Genomic DNA, 20,350 nt, shown 5'->3' on the forward strand with positions numbered 1-20,350 from the left:
AACCAACCCATCCTCGTTGAACTTCGCTCTCTGTCTGATCTGGGGCGGGTCTTGACCTTCTCAAAATGGCGCCGCACACGTCACTTCTTACCTTCTACGCCGTAAAAATTGCTATTTTTGCGACACTTTCCGGCTGTGCCGGAAATCGACACCGGAAGTCGATCTGGGGAAGGCCAAGTGAAGCATCAATTTGGGTCCAGGACACTCTGGGGGGCCACCATGGACCGGAGAAAAAAGCCTTTGGAGGTGACAGCGTCCTCTGTGAGTATGAGCAATAAGAGGGGGTCCTTATCACCATTCTGGGGAACCCCAGGTTCACATCCGATTGCTGCATTTGACAGGTCAGATCCACCCACCTTCTTGAGGCCTAGCAGCCCTCCAGACCATGCCATAGGGGCTGCAGTAGCAGACAGGATTCTTATCCATGCATGCACGCTCGTCTTGTGTGTGTGCATGACATTCCCATGATAATCAGAATGGATGGCCTGTCCCCTGGTTTCATTGAGAATTGATAGCAACTTTTTTGGGAGGCCCAAGAGAGAACACCCAGTGTCCCAGTGGTTGAGTTCCTTTACCAATACTGAGAAATAGTATAGTTTTTTTATAATTAGTATAGTATAGTATTCATAATATATTTATAGTATAGTATAGTATAGTATAGTATAGTATAGTATAGTATAGAATAGAATAGAATAGTATAATTTCAGGATAAGGAACTGGTAAAGTTACAGAGTAAAGCTACTTATATTTATATATATTTATAGTATAGTATAGAATAGTTAAGTATAGTGTGTGTGACTAGTATAGTATTCATAATATATTTATAGAATAGTATAGAATGGAATACAATAATATAGTAAAGTATAGAATAGAATAGTATAATTTCAGGATAAGGAACTGGTAAAGTTGCGTAGTAAAGCTATTGTGGCAGGTTAAAATTATTGGTTGTAACAGAAAAAATTCGTAGCTAAGAGAAAATATGACATATTTTCATAAATATGAAAATGTGAAATATGTGAATAGAAGAAAATATGAAAGTTGTTTTGTAACTGCTATGGTGTAAGGGCAGAGGCAGCTGTGGAGGCATCCAATCTGGGTCTTGAGTCAGTTTGTGTTGACCACTAAGACACATCTCCAAGGGAAATTGTTTTCATTTAAAAGTTTTTAGCTTTTTGGGGCCGGGTAGGTGGCGCTGGAGGTAAGGTGTCTGCCTTGCAAGCGCTAGCCAAGGAAGGACCGCGGTTCGATCCCCCGGCGTCCCATATGGTCCCCCCAAGCCAGGGGCGATTTCTGAGCGCATAGCCAGGAGTAACCCCTGAGCGTCAAATGGGTGTGGCCCAAAAACCAAAAAAAAAAAAAAAAGTTTTTAGCTTTTTGAATTCCTGCCCGTTGTAGTGCTATTATTAAAATGATTTTTTTTCCAAAGTAGAAATCAAAGGGTTCAGTCCTTTTGTGGTTCTGAAACAGTGCTTCTCAGGATTCTGATTTGCAAGTGGGGTGTGTGTGTGTGTGTGTGTGTGTGTGTTGCAGAATCCACACGTGAAGTTCCCTTTGGCTGGCTGGAATTTGTGTGTGTGTGTGTGTGTGTGTGTGTGTGTGTGTGTGTGTGTGTGTGTGTAGAAGTTCCCTTTAGCTGGCTGGAACTTCCCATTATTTTAAAATTAAACTAAAAAAACAATTTTTTTTCCACACCAGAGGTGCTCAGGACATACTCCTGATAGATTAAATGATGTGCCAATGGATGGGGAAGAATTGTATGCAAACACTGTCAGGATGGGGATGGGAAGTAAGGTGGCATAGCTTCCTTAAGTCCATCTCAGGGTGATTTGGCCTGACCAACCCCAGCCTTTGAAGAAAAGGCTTTGCTTTTAATTTTATTTAATTAATTAGGGGTTTGGGTTACACCCAGTGGTGCTTAGGGCTTGCTCCTTGCTCTGTGCTCAGGGATCACACCTGTGGGACTATATACTTCTCAGTCAGGTGCAAGGCAAGCATCCTACTTGCATTTCTATCACTCCAGTTCTGGCATTTCCCATCCTTCAACTCTGTGGTTTATGGGGCCGGAGAGATAGCACAGTGGTAGGGGGTTTGCCTTGCATGCAGCAGACCTGACAGGCCTGGGTTTGATTCCCAGCATCCCATATGGTCCCCTGAGCCTTCCAGGAGCTATTACTGAGCACAGAGCCAGGAGTAACCTCTGAGTACCCCCGGGTGTGGCCCCCCAACCCTCTTTAGTATTCTCAGGCATACTGCAGCATGGCACTGCTCTTAGCCATTCACTTTGTCCCCTTCATTTCTAGCTGTTAAAATCTTGTTTCTTATTTAAAATTCTGCTCAAATCTGCTTCTGTGGCTCTGGGCAAAAGGACTTGCTTTCTTCATTGAACTTTTCTGCTGCTTGCTGCTGCAGTTAATGAAGTACATTTTATCCCCCTGGGCTTAGGAGCTGCCTTTATCGTTAGGTGATAGTTTTCTGTATAGCATGTGTGTCTGCCATTCATGTTTGTGTCCTACTCTTCAATGTCAAGTACCAGTCATGTACTGGGTTCTCATATGGGAAGCAGAGGCTCTTCCCTCTAGAAATAATAAGCTGTGACAATAAACTAAGATGAAATTATCATAATAAAAGGCCAAGTTTAGTGCAGTATTTCCTGACAGCTGCATTTGAATCTGCGTCTACACTGCATAGACTCTGCTTTTTTCTCTCTCCCTTTGCTCAGGGGAAAGTCATCGAGGGTTGAACTAGTCAAAGGAATTGATTTTCAACAGAGCCGGGAAGAAATAGGATCTGTTTCTTTTGTACCAACCTTCTCAGGGTTAATTTTGTATTCTTTTTTGCCTGCTTATAGGAACTTGAAATCTTTCTTTGGGGATTGTAACTAAAATCAATCATTCACCAGAATTAATGAAATGTTTTTATTTGCTGTGGGTTTTATTCTAGTTGGTGGACCTTAAGGCTGAACTCTTCCGAAAACAAGAAGAATTCAAGCAAGAAAAACTTCTAAAAGATTCTGGAGTTTTGGGGAAACCAAAAACAACTAACAAGGTAAAAATAAGATAAGTATCATTATTGGATTTTAACATGGGAGAATTAAACAGCTTTTTTGAAAGTGGTTAGGATATCTGCTACATGTAAATTGTATAGAGAATATTATAAGTAGGGATCTTGTAAATATAACTATTGGAAATTAAAGATAAATTTACTAATACTATAAGTAGGAAAGTTATCATTTTTAACATCTATGTGAAATATTTTTACTATTAAAATCAGTATTGGTGAGTTTTTTAAAGTATTGTTTAAAATTTTTTAGCACTTCTATTTGAATTGTGTATGTTTAATAGTATAAGCTTAATATGCTTAAATGGTTTGTTTACATTCTCTTGGATGATTGTGGAGAGCTACTTAAAAATCTAGAAATGTTGGGGATGGGAGATAGTACAGTAGGTAGGACCCTTACCTTGTATGTGTCCAACCTGGGTTCATACCCAGCACTCCATATGGTGTGAAGAATAATTCCTTAGTGTAGAGCCAGAAGTAACCCCTGAACATTGCTGGGTGTGGCCCAGGCATAAACAAAAGAGAAAGAAATCTTGAAATATTTAGACAGTATAGAAATATAATGGAAAATGTCAGGAACTTTAAGAAGTGTGAATATTTTTCTAATTTTAGCTGTTTTTTCTTTAATAGCTGTTGTTTTATATTACTAATTCTCTAAGGCATGCATTTTCATCAGAATCTTGAATTAGGTTATAACCCTTCAGGAGATCAAAGGTAAAGGAGTAACTCTGAAATTATTTACAGAGATCAGAACTCTGTCTTATATAGTATATTTGCAAGACATAGGATGGTTGTTAGGAGACCTATCTCAGTTGATTAATGAGAATTAATTATCTTCCTGTATTTTCTTCAGCTAGTCACATCGAGTTTTTGCAATCCGATGCTTTATTTTTATCTTTTTAAATTATTCTCCAGAAACCAAGTATCTGGAGCAAACAGAATGCAGGGGTTTCCAGCCGGGCTGAGAAGGATGCTGAGCAAAAGATTGAGGAACAGAAGACTTTAGACAAAGCCAGGTAAGGTGAAAACTGATTTTCCAAGGCCACTCACACACAGAAATGAAAGTTCAACTTTGACAATTAGACTTTCTTTTTTCTTTTGGTTATACTTCTTTTTTTTGTTGTCTGTTTTTGTTTTGGGGCCACACCTAGTGACGCTCAGGAGTTACTCCTGGCTATGCACTCAGAAATTACTCCTGACTTGGGGGACCATATGGAACGCTGGGGATTGAAGCCAGGTCCATCCTGGGTCAGCCACTTGCAAGGCAAATGCCCTACCGCTGTGCTATCACTCCAGCCCCTTGGTTATACTTCTAACCCACTACCCCTATACATATTACAAATGTTCTATAAATAATGGCACTTGTGGTACTGTAAGGAATAAAGATTCATCTCAGTTTAAGATGAAAGGGGCATTGGAAACTCCCTGAAGAGCTGGAGATCAGGCTCTTCATCCAGAGCCGGGGGCCTGATCCTCATCACCTCATGATCTCCTGAACCAGAGTCTGAGTCCTACTGAAGCCTCTGTTAGATCATAAGATTATCAGGGCATATTTTAAGATGGTTTCTATAACGGTGACATTTGAGGATATTAGGGAGTCTAGGTATCAGTGACATCAGTGTTCAAAAACCTTAAAATTTTTCTCCTAGCTTTTTTTTTTTAATTTCTTTTTTTTTTTTTTTTTTTTTTTGGTTTTTGGGCCACACCCGTTTGACGCTTAGGGGTTACTCCTGGCTATGCGCTCAGAAATCGCCTCTGGCTTGGGGGGACCATATGGGATGCCAGGGGATCGAACCGCTGTCCGTCCTATGCTAGTGCTCGCAAGGCAGACACCTTACCTTTAGTGCCACCTTCCCGGCCCCCTTTTTTTAAATTTCAAAGTAGAAAAATAATTGAAAGAGTATAAAGAATATTCTGGCATTCTTTATATTTTAGTTCTCCATAGAGAATTTTTGTTAAACATCATGATAGCTTTCAATATTTCAGCATTTATTTTCTGTGTATGAGGCCATAATCATAAATACCACTATCAAACTCTCAAGGCTTTGTTTTGTTTTGTTTGGGGCCACACCCGGCAATATTCAGTGCTTCTGGCTTTGTACTCCAAGCTTCTCACTCTGCACTCAGGGATCACTCCTTGGGAGACCGTATGGGATGCTGGGAATTGAACCCAGGTTGGCTATATACAAAGCAAGGCCTTGCCTGCTGTATTATCCTTTTTGCCACAGTATTTTTGTTTGGTTTTGATTTGGGGTTTTGTTTTTTGATTTTTGGCCACACCTGGCAACACTCAGGAGTTACTACTCTGGCTCTGCACTCAGAAATTGCTCCTGGCAGACTTGGGACAATATAGGATGCTGGGGATTGAACCGGGGTCGGCCATGTTCAAGGCAAAACTACCCACTGTATTGCTCTGGCCCCTTTCTGCTGCTATTTCTAACTCTTGTTTTTTCCTAGGGAGAAATTGGAAGAAAAAGCCAAGTTATATGAAAAAATGACTCAAGGAGACTTTATAGGTAAATAACAATTATTTATTTATATTTTTGTTTTCTGTAATTCGTACTGCCTTATGTTATTTTTGTTTTTGTTTTTGTTGTTGTTGTTGTTATTAAAGTTGCTATATAAGAAAGGAAACCTAGAAACAGGGTGACTTTTTAATTTTTGTTTTTGTTTTTTTCGGTCACATCTGACGGCACTCAGGGGTTACTTCTGACTCTGTGCCCAGAAATCGCTCCTGGCAGCCTCAGAGGACCATATGGGATGCTGGGGATCAAACTCGGGTCTGTCTCAGGTTGGCCACATGCAAGGCAAACTCCCTACCACTGTGCTACAGGGTGACTTTAAAAAAAAAAATCAGTGATCCTTTCTTAAAAGTCCTACTGGTTACGATCTGTGCCAGTGCAGAGACAGCACCATCAGCAGTGGCTTATGGTCGACCAGTGTAGGTTGGTAAACCAGGCTTCTGTACCAGGAAGTTCCTTATAAATATGCTTCTGCACTCAATCAAGGAGGCCATCATGTAGGAGTGGTCACAGCAAAGCAAACACAGTGTAATGAGCAGTCACAGTGGGTAGGTGCTCTTGTAAGGCACGTGCTTGGGGGGGGTGGTGGTGGAGAGAGAGGAGAGAGAAAGAGCATCTCTTTTCCTTTGAGGTATTGTGTGGCTTTTTATTTTATTTTCTTCTGTGCTGGGGATGGACTGGAATCCTGGTCCCCATGGATGCAAAGTAAGTGCTTTACCTCTTGGTCACATCTCCAACTCATGCCTTTCTGTTCCTTCTCTCTTTTTTTCTTTTTAATTTTTGATTCAGGGGTCTCGGGACCATATTAGATGCTGGGGATGGAACCTAGGTAGGTCATGTGCATATTATACCATTTACTGCTGTACTATTTATTACTCTAGCCCTTCATGGCTTTATTATTATTATGTTATTTTTAAACATAGATTTTTTTTTTCCCTTTCCATTCAGTCCTGAGCAGTGAAGAGTTCCTTGCTAATAAGGAATTTTTCTAGTGGAAAATCAGGACCACCAGGAGAACCCTGGAGGTCTGGTTTGTCTGAGCAGGAAGACTGCCTCCTCCTGAAAGGGATAAGGGAGTGAGGACTCAGTGTCAGCAAAGTGGGGATTACATCACACCCTCTGGTAGGTTTCTGATGTGTATGCCTAGAGCCTAATTTGACCTCTGAGAAAATCACAAAGTTTTTGGGACCATACATAGCAGAAGTGCTAGAGCTCTGTAATAGGGTCTCTTGGTGGTACTGGGGATTGAACCTGGGCCTCCTACCTATGGACTTATCCAATGAGTTATCTCTAGCTGGCAAGTGACTTACCTTAAATCAAGCATAAAGAAACTCCATACCCGGAGGCTGGAGCAATAGCATAGCCATAGGGCATTTGTCTTGCATGTCGTTGACCCGGGAGGAACCTAGCTTCAATCCCTGGCATCCCATATGGTCCCCCGAACCTGCCAGTAGTGATTTCTGAGCACTGCTGGGTGTGGCCTAAAATTAAAAAAAAAAAAAAAAAGAAACTCCATACCAATATTATATGCATATATATCAGCCATCCCAGGTTCAGTAACAGTCAGAGATTGCTGGGGGCTGGAGAGATAGCACAGCAGTAGGGCATTTGCCTTGCATGTGGCTGACCCAGGATGGACCTGGGTTCGATTCTCTGTCCCATATGGTCCCCCAATGCCAGGAGTGATTTCTGACCGCATAGCTAGAAGTAATCCCTGACCATCACTGGGTGATGGCTCAAACCCCCCCCCCCCCCCAAAAAAAATTCAGGGATTGCTGTTTCTCTTCCAGTGGATATTTTAGTGAAATGGGCCGTGCCCTAAAAGGAAACATCTCACACATCTGTGTGTGTCCAACATATAGTGCCATATATTACCTTTCCCTGTCTGAAAGTAGGGCTCATTGGGTTAAGGTGAATTCAAATCTCTTAGCCCTACCATCACAGAGTCACAAGGGTTATGCAGCAAAGGCTGTCTGATGGTGAGGCAAATGCTTTCTAGCTGCTGCTGCATCGATTGCATATATTAGGTTTGTTCTCTCAGAGGTGCTTTTGGAAGCAGGATTACTGGCATATTGGCAAGTCAGCAGGCAGCTTGGGAACTGGGGGCCTTTTCAGAATGGTTTATGAGGTTTCAGGCTTCCCCTGGGCTACTGCCAGCTGCCCTGCCAGGTCCCTCAGTCTCTATGTCTTTCAGTTCTGTCAACTCTGTCTCCTCAGCTCTGTCAGGTCTCATTGATTTTGTGTCTCCTCAACCTTCTTCTCTGGGTGTTGGAGACCGCGCCGGAGGGTGAATTTTGCCAGTCTGCAGGTGTGATGAGGGAGACCCTAAACATGTCATGGCCCTCTCTTTGTTCTTTTCATTGTTTCCTTCTTTGATGGCAGGGCTTAAGACAAGTGGGGCAAGAGAGATAACACAGTGGGTAGGGTACTTGTTTTGCAAGGGGTCAACCTGGTTTCAATCCCTGACCCCCTGTATAGGCACCTAAACCCACCAGGAGTGATCCCCTGAGCACAGATCCAGTAATTCCTGAGCACTTCCAGGTCATACCCCCAAACAAAAAAGACTGAGGATTCACTTCTCTGCCCTAGATGAGGAGGTAGAGGATATGTACCTCGTGGACTTCACACAGAAGATCATAGACCGGTACCGAGAAATGGAGGCGTCTGGTGCCCACACGACATCTCGAATGACGGAAGACAAAGATGATGAAGATGAATGCCTTTCTGAAAAAGATATCCCTCCGCCCCAGGACCCCAGTGAAGAATGGTGGGTGTTCGTCCAAGACTGGACTATTATTATAGCATTTCTCTTTTACTATTTCTTACTTTTGGTGACTGTACCCAACATTGCTCAGGGGCTACGTGTGTGTGTGTGTGTGTGTGTGTGCGCGCGTGCATTATCACGAGTACATGTGTGTTGGGAGGTCAGCTTTACTCCTGCCAATGTACAAGGACCTTGAGGTACCGGGGATTGAACCCAAGCCTCCAGCATGCAAAACATGTGTTCCAACCATTGAGCCTTCTCTCTGACCCAAACTCCAAGAAGGCTAGTTTTATAGTTGTAGATATATTAGCTCCCAGGAGAAAGTAGTCATAAATAAAGCTGGAGCTCGCCTCATGTACCAAGCACCTTATGAGGCACAGGGTTATGAATATGCTGGTTTCCTTGGTATAAAGGAGCCATGGAGGCAGGCTATGCTGTTTCGTCAGCTCAGCTGTTCCTTTAACTCTTCCTGACTCACACCTCCAGGACTGTGGGTGTCTCTGTTTAAAGTGAGGTGGGCCTCCTTTAGGCAGGGCAGGCAGGTGCCATCAGCCGGGGACCTGGGCAGCTTTGGAGCCTCTTGGAGCTTGGGCACCTTTATAGGAAGTGCCTGCTTACTCTCTCTTGGGTGATGATTTGCCTAAAATTTCTTCCTGAGACTGAAGCCTTCTTTCTAGGCCTCCCTCAGAACTGCTGTCTAGAAAGCCTTATTGCCTTCATCCTGAATACTCTTACGAATAATGGGGGAAACAACTGTCTTTTTCTTACCAAAACCAGTTGTCAATAGATCAAGACCAGAGGGAAAACTCCATCCTTCAGGTTTTCTCTGTAGATTGTTGGAAGTATTGCTCAGATGCATTCAGAATTGTGTGAAGATGCCTGGGGAAGATCCTGCCTGTGCACCTCCTCTTACCCCACTTCCTCATGGCTCACAGCCTCTCTTGGGATTTTGTGGGGAACCATTTATGCTCATTTTCATCTGTCGTGGGCAAGAGGACTTGAGTACTGAAGGTGCAACCATACTGCTGAGCACCCTACCACGCAGTTTCTCCAAGCTGAGAGTGTCTTCATGGTGCCAAGAGCATTAGGTGTCTCACCTGCCCAGAACATCTATTTTGGAGGTGCTGTGTGCCTGGCTGGAAAACACCCAAGGAGAAGCAGAATTTTGTTTTTGTTTGTTTTGGGGCCACTCCCAGTGATGGCACTCAGGGATCACACCTGGCAGTGCTCAGAGGACCATATGGGGCGCCAGGGCTTGAACCCGGGTGGGCCACATGCAAATCAAATGACTTACCTTCTGGACTATCTCTCTGGTCCCCAGAAGAGACCTGAGGTCCACTTTCAGTGTTTCCTGCCCTGCCTTCCTCCCACCCCCAAGCCCTCTGAAGTGACTCTGAGCTCTCCTACGTGTCCTACACCTTGAGGATCTGGTTCCTTCAGGCGTGCTCCATGATTGCTGCTGATAGTAGCTGCTGACAAGCCCATCTTGCCTCTTGTGTTTTGATGGGCTCTGCATGTTTGGAACGCCTTCTCCAGAAACACAATAGCTTGTGATTGCTTTTCAAGGGAGAAATCTCTCCTTTGAAAGGTTTACTGTTCCCCCCTCCCCTTTATTAATGCCCACATGATTGCAAGCATTTGTCGGAGATTAGAAGAGTTTGAAGGACAATCTAGGGTGTCACATGTTACCATATGGCATTGGAAGATGCACTGCAAGCAGTTCTGACACTTTTGTTGTTTTCAAATGAAGCTCCAGAATTGGACTGCTTGTAAAATGTTTTTGGTTAGTTAAGTTCCAGGTGGTAGAAAAATCTTTCTGCAGAAATACTGTAAATAATTACGCAGACCATCTGGCTAGATGTTTCTCTTTTTCTATTCATATAAAAGAAAGAAAAAAAAATGAAGAAACTGCATTCTGCAACTTGAGATTTTATTTATTGTGGATTGAGGATTGAGGATTGAGCTTGAGGATTATAGTACTAGATGCCCAAACATTCAGTTTTTTAAATTACAAGCTAGTGATGTGAGAAAAAGAAATTGCTAACAAAAGCAAAACTGCAGGGAATCTAACTTTAAACCAGTCCACCAGGGGCTGGAGCAGTGGCGCAAGCGATAAGGCATCCACTTTGCCCGCCCTAGCCTAGGACAGACCATGGTTCGATCCCTCGGCATCCCATATGGTCCCCCAAGCTAGGAGCAATTTCTGAGCGCATATCCAGGAGTAACCCCTGAGTGTCAACAGGTGTGGCCCAAAAACAAGACAAAAAAATTAGTCCACCATCATTCCTGTTCCCTTTCTTGGTGTTAAACGTCTATGAGCAATGGGGCAGGGGGTGGTGTGTTTGTGGTATGTGTGCACACAACAGAGCCATGTCATACGGGGGGACATATCAAGGCACCTCCTTGCATGTGGCCACCCTGGACTGATTCCTAACACTAAGTATGGTGCACACTTCCTGTCCCCCCCCCCAAAAAAAAAAAAAACTAGGAGAGTCCTTGCCCTGGGTTATCAGATCAAAAGATATATAGCAACAAGATGTGAATGAAATGTTTTCCAAGCAAATCTGCCCATATTTCTCTAGGAGTCAGCACTTCCATGACTGCTCTTGACCTGGCTCAGTAACTGACTGGTCAGAGCAGGTACAAGGAAAGAAGGAGCAACTGTTGGATCAACCTGCTGGTAGGCACTTTTTGGGGGTGCAGCGTAGGTGCACTTGACTTCTTCATAAAGGCTCTAAACAACTGTGCCTTAAAAAGACATTGTCTTGGGCCCGGAGAGATAGCACAGTGGTGTTTGCCTTGCAAGCAGCCGATCCAGGACCAAAGGTGGCTGGTTCGAATCCCGGTGTCCCATATGGTCCCCAGTGCCTGCCAGGAGCTATTTCTGAGCAGACAGCCAGGAGTGACCCCTGAGCACCGCTGGGTGTGGCCCAAAAACCAAAAAGAAAAAGAAAAAGACATTGTCTTTTTAGAGTAAAATATCTTCAGCAGGGGTCCTCAAACTTTTTAAACAGGGGGCCAGTTCACTGTCCCTCAGACCATTGGAGGGTCTGACAATAGTAAAAACAAAACTTATGAATGAATTCTTATGCACACTGCATATATCTTATTTTGCAATGAAGAAACAAAACAGATACAAATACAATATGTGGCCCACGGGCCATAGTTTGAGGACCACTGATTTAGAGAAATATGAAGAGAACTAGATTTCTGTGTTTGAGAGAGAATACAGGATTCTCCAGATAGGACAGAGCCAAGGATATATATCTTAGGTTGAGATGCAGGCAAGTCTGTGCAATAGAAAACGTCCATCGAAAATATTTTTTTTGTTTGTTTTTTGTTTTTCGGGCCACACCCATTTGATGCTCAGGGGTTACTCCTGGCTAAGCGCTCAGAAATTGCCCCTGACTTGGGGGGGACCATATGGGACGCCGGGGGATCAAACCGCCATCTTTCCTTGGCTAGTGCTTGCAAGGCAGACACCTTACCTCTAGCGCCACCTCGTCGGCCCCCATCGAAAATATTTTAATTCCTTGGGAAAAGGGTGTACATTGAGAAGAAGTAAAGGAATAAAATGTTATTTTGGGGAAGACTGGTATAGAATAGAATTATTACATTGCTGATCACGTTTGGAACTACCTAAATCAGTTGGTCTATGGTATGGTGTGTGTATTTGCAAATTGTGTGTGTGTGTGTGTGTGTGTGTGTGTGTGTGTGTGTGTGTGTGTGTGTGTGTAAACTACACCCAGGATTCATGTTTGCCTGCCCTTTGATTTGCCTTTGAGCTGCATAGCCCCCGACTGTCAACATTTTATTTACATTTGTGTACTAACAGTGGTTTTCGGACTGCCAGTAGCCGTCATAATCTAAATCAGATTGCCTTTGGAGATGCTCCAGCAAGCGTCTATGTTGGTTCTTTTATCTTTGAATCATATATGTGATGAATCATTTTCTGTAATAGTGAGAGGCATGTTGATTTTGAGAATGTCCAGAAACCTGTCATGAGAATGGTGGTCTAGGTTGAAGGTGTCTCTTGGTGGTCCACTCTATATCCGCGTCCCCCACCGGAACCCCCTCTGGAGGTCCTGTCCAGAGCCTCCCATCTCTTCTTTTGTATTTCAGGGTGGATTATGTGGACTCTTTAGGGCGGTCCCGGCGCTGCATGAAAAAGGATCTACCACATCTGCTGGAGCTTGATAAGAATCTCCAGGGGAGGCTGTAAGTGTGCGATCTACAAAGCTTGCAATCCCAGGGCTTAAGTAAATGTACATGCATAGTTTGCTTTATGGGTGAGGCTGTTTTTAATTATATTTTTTCAATAAGGAGAATTTTTTTTTAATGTATTGGCATATGCGCTTACTGAAGTTTCTGATCCCCCTTTTTTTCTGGGGTGTGGGGCAAACCCAGTGGTGCTCAGGAATTACTCTTGGCTCTGAATTCAGGAATCCTGGCTATGTTTTGGGTTCTGTGGTGTTCTGTGTCAGAAGCACCCCAGAAAGCTACTTCTGTGTCAGAAGCACCCCAGAAAACTACTGTCTGTTGCCTTTCTGAGCAGGAGTCATTCATCCACCATCCACTGACAGAACTGCAGTTCAGCCAACCCCTCAGCTCATATCTAAAGATAATTCTATTTTTTTAACGTTATTGATTTATTGATTCATTGATTCATTGATTGGTTTCTGGGTCACACCCAGTGGTGCTCAGGGGTTACTCCTGGCTCTGCATTCAGAAATCACCCCTGGCAGGCCGGAAGACCATATGGGATGCCGGGAATCGAACCAGGCTCCTCCCAGGTTGACTGCATGCAAGGCAATTGCCTCACCGCCGTGTTATCTCTACAGCCCCCTATATTTTTTTTTTTTTAATTTGGGGACCAGACCTGATGGTGCTCAGGAGTTATTCCTATCACTGCACTCAGTAATCACTCCTCGCAGTGCTTGGGGGAACCATATAAGATGCCGGGGAATTGAACCGGGGTTGGCTGCTTGCAAGGCAAACAAATGCCCTCTCCGCTGTACCATTGCTCCAGCCCCTAAAAAGAACTTACTCTTTCTGTTTTCTCCCAGTTTCCTCAGCCCTGCCAATGAAAAATCCTTGCTATCTGAAGACATGAGGAAAGAGCTACAGCGCCAGGAATGGGAAGAGGAAGAAAGGGAGGCCCTGAAAAGGCCCATGGGGCCCATCCATTATGAAGACATTCGTGAAAATGGTATGACCGTCCTTCAGTGCCACAGCCCCAGTTCTCTCTCTATCCAGCGGCAGGCATGAAGAGAAGCATTCATCCAGCAGCAGCTCTGACGTAGGAGGAAGAGATTCTGCTATGGAAGTTGAAAATATCCCCTTTGTTCATTTGATAGCCTGAAAAGAAAAAAAAAATAATACTCATACTGGGAATAGCTTCCTAACAGAGAGTCTTTTCAGCCTATGACTGAAAATTAATGAGTTTTTGTTCTACTTATCACTTGCCAAACAGGATGACAATTACTTTAAATTTTTCCCCCTTTTAAACTTCTGCCAAAATGTCACTGCATTTCTTTTCTGTACTGGCAGAGAGCTTGGCCCAACTCTGATGGACGGAACAGAAAAATTCTAATCTTTTGAATGATTTTGACTTATTTCAGAGGCCCGGCAGCTCGGCGTCGGCTATTTCGCCTTTGCGAAAGATAAGGAGCTAAGGAACAAGCAAATGAAAACACTGGAGATGCTGCGTGAGCAGGTACAAGACAGATTCTGGGTTGAAGTTTAGAGGACTTGAACTTCTTTAGGCCATCCCACAAAATGAAAAGATAAGCAGATGGCTGGAGATGTCAGTGGTTGTTGAGAGCACTGACCCAGGGCTTCTAGCTGGGACCACAGGGCATAGTTCAGACTAAGATCAGAGCTGCTTGTTACAATGAATGTGATGTTTGAAATCTGATTTCAAATGTGCTACATTCAGAAGTCAGTTGTATGAGGGATCAAGAACCAAACTTGGGGGTTGGAGTGATAGCACAGCAATAGGACGTTTGCCTTGCACACAGCAGATCCAGGACGGATGGTGGTTCGAATCCCGGCATCGCATATGGTTTCCCCAAGCCTGGCAGGAGCAATTTCTGAGCACAGAGCCAGGAGTAACCCCTGAGCACAGCTGGGTGTAACCCAAAAACCAAGAAAAATATAAAATTTTTTTTTGGGTTGGCTTCTGAATGCCACATTTCTTGGAATGGCGTATCTCCCACTAAACTTAAGCATCAGCAACTCCACAAAGCATCCTGGGTCTCCATCTCAATGACCTCTGAACTCATGTTCAGATGTGGAGTAGAAATAAGCTTGGTGGGGCCGGCGAGGTGGCGCTAGAGGTAAGGTGTCTGCCTTGCAAGCACTAGCCAAGGATCAGGACCGCAGTTTGATCCCCCGGTGTCCCATATGGTCCCCCCAAGCCAGGGGTAATTTCTGAGCAGTTAGCCAGAAGTAACCCCTGAGCATCAAATGGGTGTGGCCCGAAAAACAAACAAACAAAAAAAGAAGCTTGGTGTTTTTTTTTTTTTTTCATAAGCTCAGTTATTTCTTTCTTTTAAACAGAAGTATAGTGATTTGACCTAACAGTTTTCTCGTTTTCCTCCTCAGACAACAGATCAGAGAACAAAACGAGAGAACATAAAGGAGAAGCGGAAAGCAATACTGGAAGCAAGACTCGCCAAACTGCGACAAAAGAAGATGAAGAAAACCAAAGAAGATGGGACCGAGGAAGAAAATAAAGGTACATGGGGCCTTTGTTCCTGTAGGGAGGAAAGGGTAGTTCAGTAAAGTCTCCTGGTGGCACTGGGGCAGAGTGGAAATGTGCCATCTGGCTCCACTCTCCAGCAAACAGTGTGCCTTTGAGGAACTGCCAGGAAGAGCTTTCAGAGCCAAAGCGATGTAGAGAGATACCGCAGAGTATTTTTAGCTTATAGACAGGAATAATAGCAAATGGCACATTGTACTGCTCCGTAGAATGGTATAGTTTAGTAACAGATTTCTAGAAACGACCTTTTAAGATAAACTTTAAGCTGCACATGTACATGCTTTTAGACTTAAATTTTTTCATTATTTCACACACGCATATTTTAAAGAAATCCATTCACCATGACTAAATGAATTAAAGACTTGAGAAATAGGGGTAGAGACTTGCTTACCCAAATATGGCACCAGATTCGCGCATAGCACACTTTCCTCACATGTTGTCATGATCTGGATTTGATCCCTGGCATCACATACAAAAATTATACGAATTTAAAAGGTGGGGCTGGAAGAACTCTAGTGGGCTGGATCTTATGTTTTGCATGTAGGAGGCTCAAGTTTGGTGGACATGATTCATTGAACACTGTAGGACATGACTGTCTCAAAAAAAAAAGTGCTGCAGAAGGTGGTAGTTTGAAAGATGACCTAATTATCTATCCTTTAAAAATGTACTTGAGTTTCATGAATAATGAAACCCATCCATAAACTGAGCCAGCAGGTGGCTGGCACCACCAGGAGGCAGCTTTTCATAGTGACCAGACAGTAACACACGCCATAATGCTCCCCTAAAGGAATTTCTCTGCCTGATGGGAGATGAAGCCCCACCTGCTCAGACGTGGCCCAGGGGAAAAAGGGGAGAGAGGGAGGACGAAATGGGCTTCCTTTTCAGGAACATGAATGGGGAAGTCACCACAAAATGTACATTTGCTTCCTCTGGCCTATATCTCCATGGGCCACCCTCAGCTGCAAAAGACACCATTCAGAATGATGTCCCCCAATAAAGTGACCAGCAGAAACTGGGTCACTCTTTGTAGAAGGGAGAAGATGTCAGGAGTTTCTAGAAGCTTCCCTTCCTCTCACAGTGGTCTCGTGGCCTTTTTTTTTTTTTTTTTTTTTTTGGTTCTGAGTATCTTTCTTGTAGTTCTGAATAGAGACCAGGAATGTTTAGAAATTGGACCATCATCTGTTTAATTTTATGTAAATGCTGTGTCCTGGTAATATGTTGAACTGTGGAATGTGTTTTTCTACTTGGCTCCACTTCAAATATCTAGTGTTTCTGCAAGATATGTAGATCTATCATAGACTGCTTTTTACTTTGTAAATCCATTCAATCTCATTTTTTTATTTGTTTTGTTTTTGTTTTTGTTTTTGGGCCACACCCGGTAACGCTCAGGGGTTACTCCTGGCTATGTGCTCAGAAGTTGCTCCTGGCTTGGGGGACCATATGGGACACCGGGGGATCGAACCGCGGTCCATCCAAGGCTAGCGCAGGCAAGGCAGGCACCTTACCTTTAGCGCCACTGCCCGGCCCCCGATCTCATTTTTTTAAAATACAGCCAGGGTTGAGTAGCCTATAGACTGTCAACAAACCCCAACTCTTCCTTACTGATCCTGCTTTTGCATTTCTTTTAGTTCAGACGTTTATTTTAGTTGCATAATTAGGTTCTAGTCCTTTGTTGGACTAATAATAATAATAACATATAATAATAGTAAGTGATCTAATGAGAAACTCATCCATCCTCGGCTTGGGTCTTGGTTCTCATCATTTTCTACCTGTGGAACTTATCTAGGTCACTTTTCCTCTTCTGCAAAATAAGGATAAGACAGAATGCCACTGCTGACTTGATTAGAGTTATTATAGAATTAAATTGTTATTATCTAAGATCTGTAGCCCACTGCTTGGGGCATGCCAGATTCTCAGTAGATACCCATTGCAACCTGAAGAATTTAGAATGCCTTATTTCATGTTTAAGTAGCTTTAAAATTTTTTTATCATGAAATCTTACTTTCTTATAAAAAAAAATAGATGGAGATGTTCAAATTGAACCATTGCCACCTGAACCAGTGATGCCACCTCCACAACCTGCTGCCCAGAACAGCAAAGTAGAAGTCATTGTTCAGGAAAGGAGGGACACCAGGCCTGGAGTGCCACATGTGCGGGAGTGGGACCGGGGGAAAGGTAAGGACCTGGGGGTGCCACATGTGCCAGAGTGGATTGGGGGAAGATCAGGGCATGGAGTGCCACACGTGTGGGCATGGGATCTGGGAAAGGGCCTGGGCTCTTGTCAGTGAAGCCTTCCCCAACCTTCCCCTGCCCTGCACGGGAGAATCTCCTGGTTCACCTGGTTACAGGGAGATTTGAGGGAGTTCCAGAATCTGGTCCTTTGAGGCCTCAGGAATTCTTCTGATCTTTATATTTGTTTCCTACTCAAATATCATCTCCTTGTAAACAGGGGCCCTAGAAAGTGTTACCCCCAAAGCATGGTTATTTTCTTTTTAGAAGTACTTTCTGAAATTCATGCTGCTTTCATGGTAGTTTTGAATTCTGTTTCACAGGAACTGCTAGTTTTTTGTGTTTTGTGTTTTGTTTTTGTTTTTGCAGGTAGGGTTGGTAGTATTGGGGTTACATCCGACTGTGCTCATGGATCATTCTGGTGCTGTTGGGGGGTGTTATGAAGTGCCAGAGATAGAATCTGTGTTGGTTGTATGCAAGTCAAGTGCCTTACCTGCTCTACAAACTGATCTCTCTGGCCTCAAGAATGGCTTTTTTTTTTTTTTTTTTTTTTTTTAATTTTTTGAATCTTAGGAAGATTTTATTGTGCTCTTTGTTTTTAGCAGCCTACCTTATGTTCATTGAAGACAGTCTGTGTGCTGAAATGTTGACCTGGATTCACATTTAATTCTGTTGAATTATGCAAACTGTCAATACACTGTGAAGTTTGCAGTCGCCTGTCTTGGGAAGAGACTAGGGTTTAAGTCTCTCTAAAAGAAGCCAGGTTGGAACCAGAGTGATAGTACAGTGGGTAGGGTATGTGGTTGGCATGTAGCTGACCTGGGTTCAATCTCTGGCATCTCTTTTGATCCTCTGAACCTAGTCAGTAGTGATCCCTGAGTGCAGAGCCAGGAGTAAGCTTCGAGCACCACCAGGTGTAGGCCCTTCCCACACAAATAAAAGAAAAGATTATGCTAACATTCACTCACGGAGTTCAAACACTAAGATCAAAGATAGCAAGTAGACAAGGACCTTTGATTAATGCTTCTATCGGAAAGATGAGACACCAAGATAGGTTCAGACAGATCCTTTCAAAAATCAAATAAAGGACAAAGTTGTTATGTTAAAGGAACTTTTCCAAAGTTCACCTCTTCCATCACTTCAAACCAAGTTATGCGAGGATTTGATTTTACATATTTTTCTCACAGATGGAATTTTAGTGTCTATTTTGGCACTGTCTCCAGTCTCATCTCTCTCCACAAAGCCTTCCTTGATCTTCCCCCATCTGGAAGAAATAAATCACTCGCTTCTCTTAGCCTGGTTCCTCATCCTTTTTGTAGATATTATACTGACCTCTTGTATAATAGTGTGGTGTTGCTGTCCTTATTCTCCAGAGAAATTGAGAATGATTTTTAAGAAACACAATGATTGGAGCTAGAGCAATAGTACAGGGGTAAGGTGTTTGCCTTACATACAGCTAATCTGGGCTCAATCTCTGGCACCCTGAAACACTGTCAGGAGAGATTCCAGAGTGCAAAGCCAGTAGTAACTCCTGAGTACTGACAGGTGTGACCCAGAAACAAAAAAAAAAAAAGGAAAAAAGAGAAAGGAAAGAAAGAAACAGTGATTAAAGAATAGTCATAAAAATTGAACCAATTCAAAAATCTTTTTTGTTTGTTTTGTTTTGATGTTGGGCCACAACCATTGACACTCAGGGGTTACTCCTGGCTATGCTCTTAGAAATTGCTCCTGGCTTGGGGGACCACATGGGATGCCAGGGGATCGAACCGCAGTCCGTCCTAGGCTAGAACTTGCAAGGCAGATGCCTTACCTCTAGCGCCACCACTCTGGCCCCTTCTTTTGGTTTTTGGGTCACACCCAGCAGTGCTCAGGGGTTACTCCTGGCTCTGCACTCAGAAATCATCCCTGGCAAGCTCAGGGGACCATATGAGATGCTGGGATTTGAACCACCGTCCGTCCTAGATTGGCTGCATGCAAGGCAAATGTGTTCTCTCTCCAGCCCAATAAAAATCATTGTTTAAACTATATATTGATCTTGTGTTAGTAATAGAACCAGTATTCAATAATGAGTTCTAATAACATTCTTCCTTTTTTTCACTAGACTTTTCCTTTGGCTACTGGTCGAAGAGGCAGTCAGATCTCCGGGCTGAGAGAGATCCTGAGTTTGCTCCCCCATCGGATTACTTTGTGGGCCAGAAGAGAACTGGGCCTGTGAATAGCAGGTCTGGACCTGCCCGCAGTGAACCGGTACAGTGCGCCGCTGGCCAGCACCAAGACCCCAGCTCTTCACAGGCGTCAGCCACACCTGCCCCCAGTAGCCCACCACAGGCCCCTGTCACTTTTGAAACTCTGGATGATATGATATCCTATTATAAACAAGTAACATGAGCGCCAAAAGTATTCTCGTGGGTACGAACTATTGATGGTGCCTTCCTCTCCCCCAGCAAGGGGAAAACCTTAGGGATGGACTTTTGGTTGGATTGATGGATATCTAAGAAAGTGAATGAATTATGGCAACTCTTGGCTCGTTATGTTTTTGTTTTGTGAGGCCACCGTCCTCTCAGTTTCTGTTGTCAACTGTGATAAAGCAGAATCTTCTGTAGTATTCGGTGATGAGGCATCTGGGTTCTCTGACATTCACACAGTCTGAAGACTCCTTTCTGTCCCTTTTGCAAGTCCTGACAGGCACATATCTTTGTTCCAAGGAGCCTGCTTCTAGATTAGTTGCTAGAGTGTCCGTCAAGAGCCATTTTTGCCGGTGAGATGGTGGTAAATAGGATCTAGTCTCCGCAGGGACCTTGAAGCTGGTGGACTTGAGTCCACCACTTGAGTCACTTGAGTCCTGAGTGTAGAGCCAGGACCACTCAGATTACTCAAATCACTCAGGACTGTCACTCAGGACACTTGTCACTGGATGTATAGAAGGAAGGAGCACTTGGTGAGGTAGACCCTGAAGTCCTTTTTATTGTCTCAAATGACAATTGGGCTCCATGTTTCTGGACTAGCCATATGTAG

At 43.6% G+C, this 20,350-nt stretch overlaps 1 protein-coding gene across 1 annotated transcript; it reads left to right on the forward strand.

Moving 5' to 3' along the window:
* The first annotated feature begins 163 nt into the window (after nucleotides 1-163).
* CCDC174 (coiled-coil domain containing 174) lies at nucleotides 164-19,839 on the forward strand. Its single transcript, XM_049766530.1, has 11 exons — nucleotides 164-261; nucleotides 2,941-3,045; nucleotides 3,973-4,073; nucleotides 5,515-5,573; nucleotides 8,169-8,346; nucleotides 12,466-12,561; nucleotides 13,410-13,552; nucleotides 13,965-14,059; nucleotides 14,950-15,082; nucleotides 17,129-17,281; nucleotides 19,437-19,839. The coding sequence occupies exons 1-11, from the start codon at nucleotides 220-222 to the stop codon at nucleotides 19,721-19,723; spliced, it is 1,392 nt and encodes a 463-aa protein (XP_049622487.1). The 5' UTR covers nucleotides 164-219; the 3' UTR covers nucleotides 19,724-19,839.
* The last annotated feature ends 511 nt before the right edge of the window (nucleotides 19,840-20,350 follow it).

The sequence above is a fragment of the Suncus etruscus genome, chromosome 20 (genome assembly GCF_024139225.1).
Source record: "Suncus etruscus isolate mSunEtr1 chromosome 20, mSunEtr1.pri.cur, whole genome shotgun sequence".
NCBI lineage: Eukaryota > Metazoa > Chordata > Mammalia > Eulipotyphla > Soricidae > Suncus > Suncus etruscus.

Excerpts from the sequence above, each read along its gene's own strand:
- CCDC174 (XM_049766530.1), top strand. The coding sequence starts at position 220 with ATGGACCGGAGAAAAAAGCCTTTGGAGGTGACAGCGTCCTCT. Across the intron at positions 5,574-8,168 it reads GACTCAAGGAGACTTTATAG|ATGAGGAGGTAGAGGATATG; the intron begins GTAAATAACAAT and ends TCTCTGCCCTAG. Across the intron at positions 17,282-19,436 it reads GGAGTGGGACCGGGGGAAAG|ACTTTTCCTTTGGCTACTGG; the intron begins GTAAGGACCTGG and ends TTTTTTCACTAG.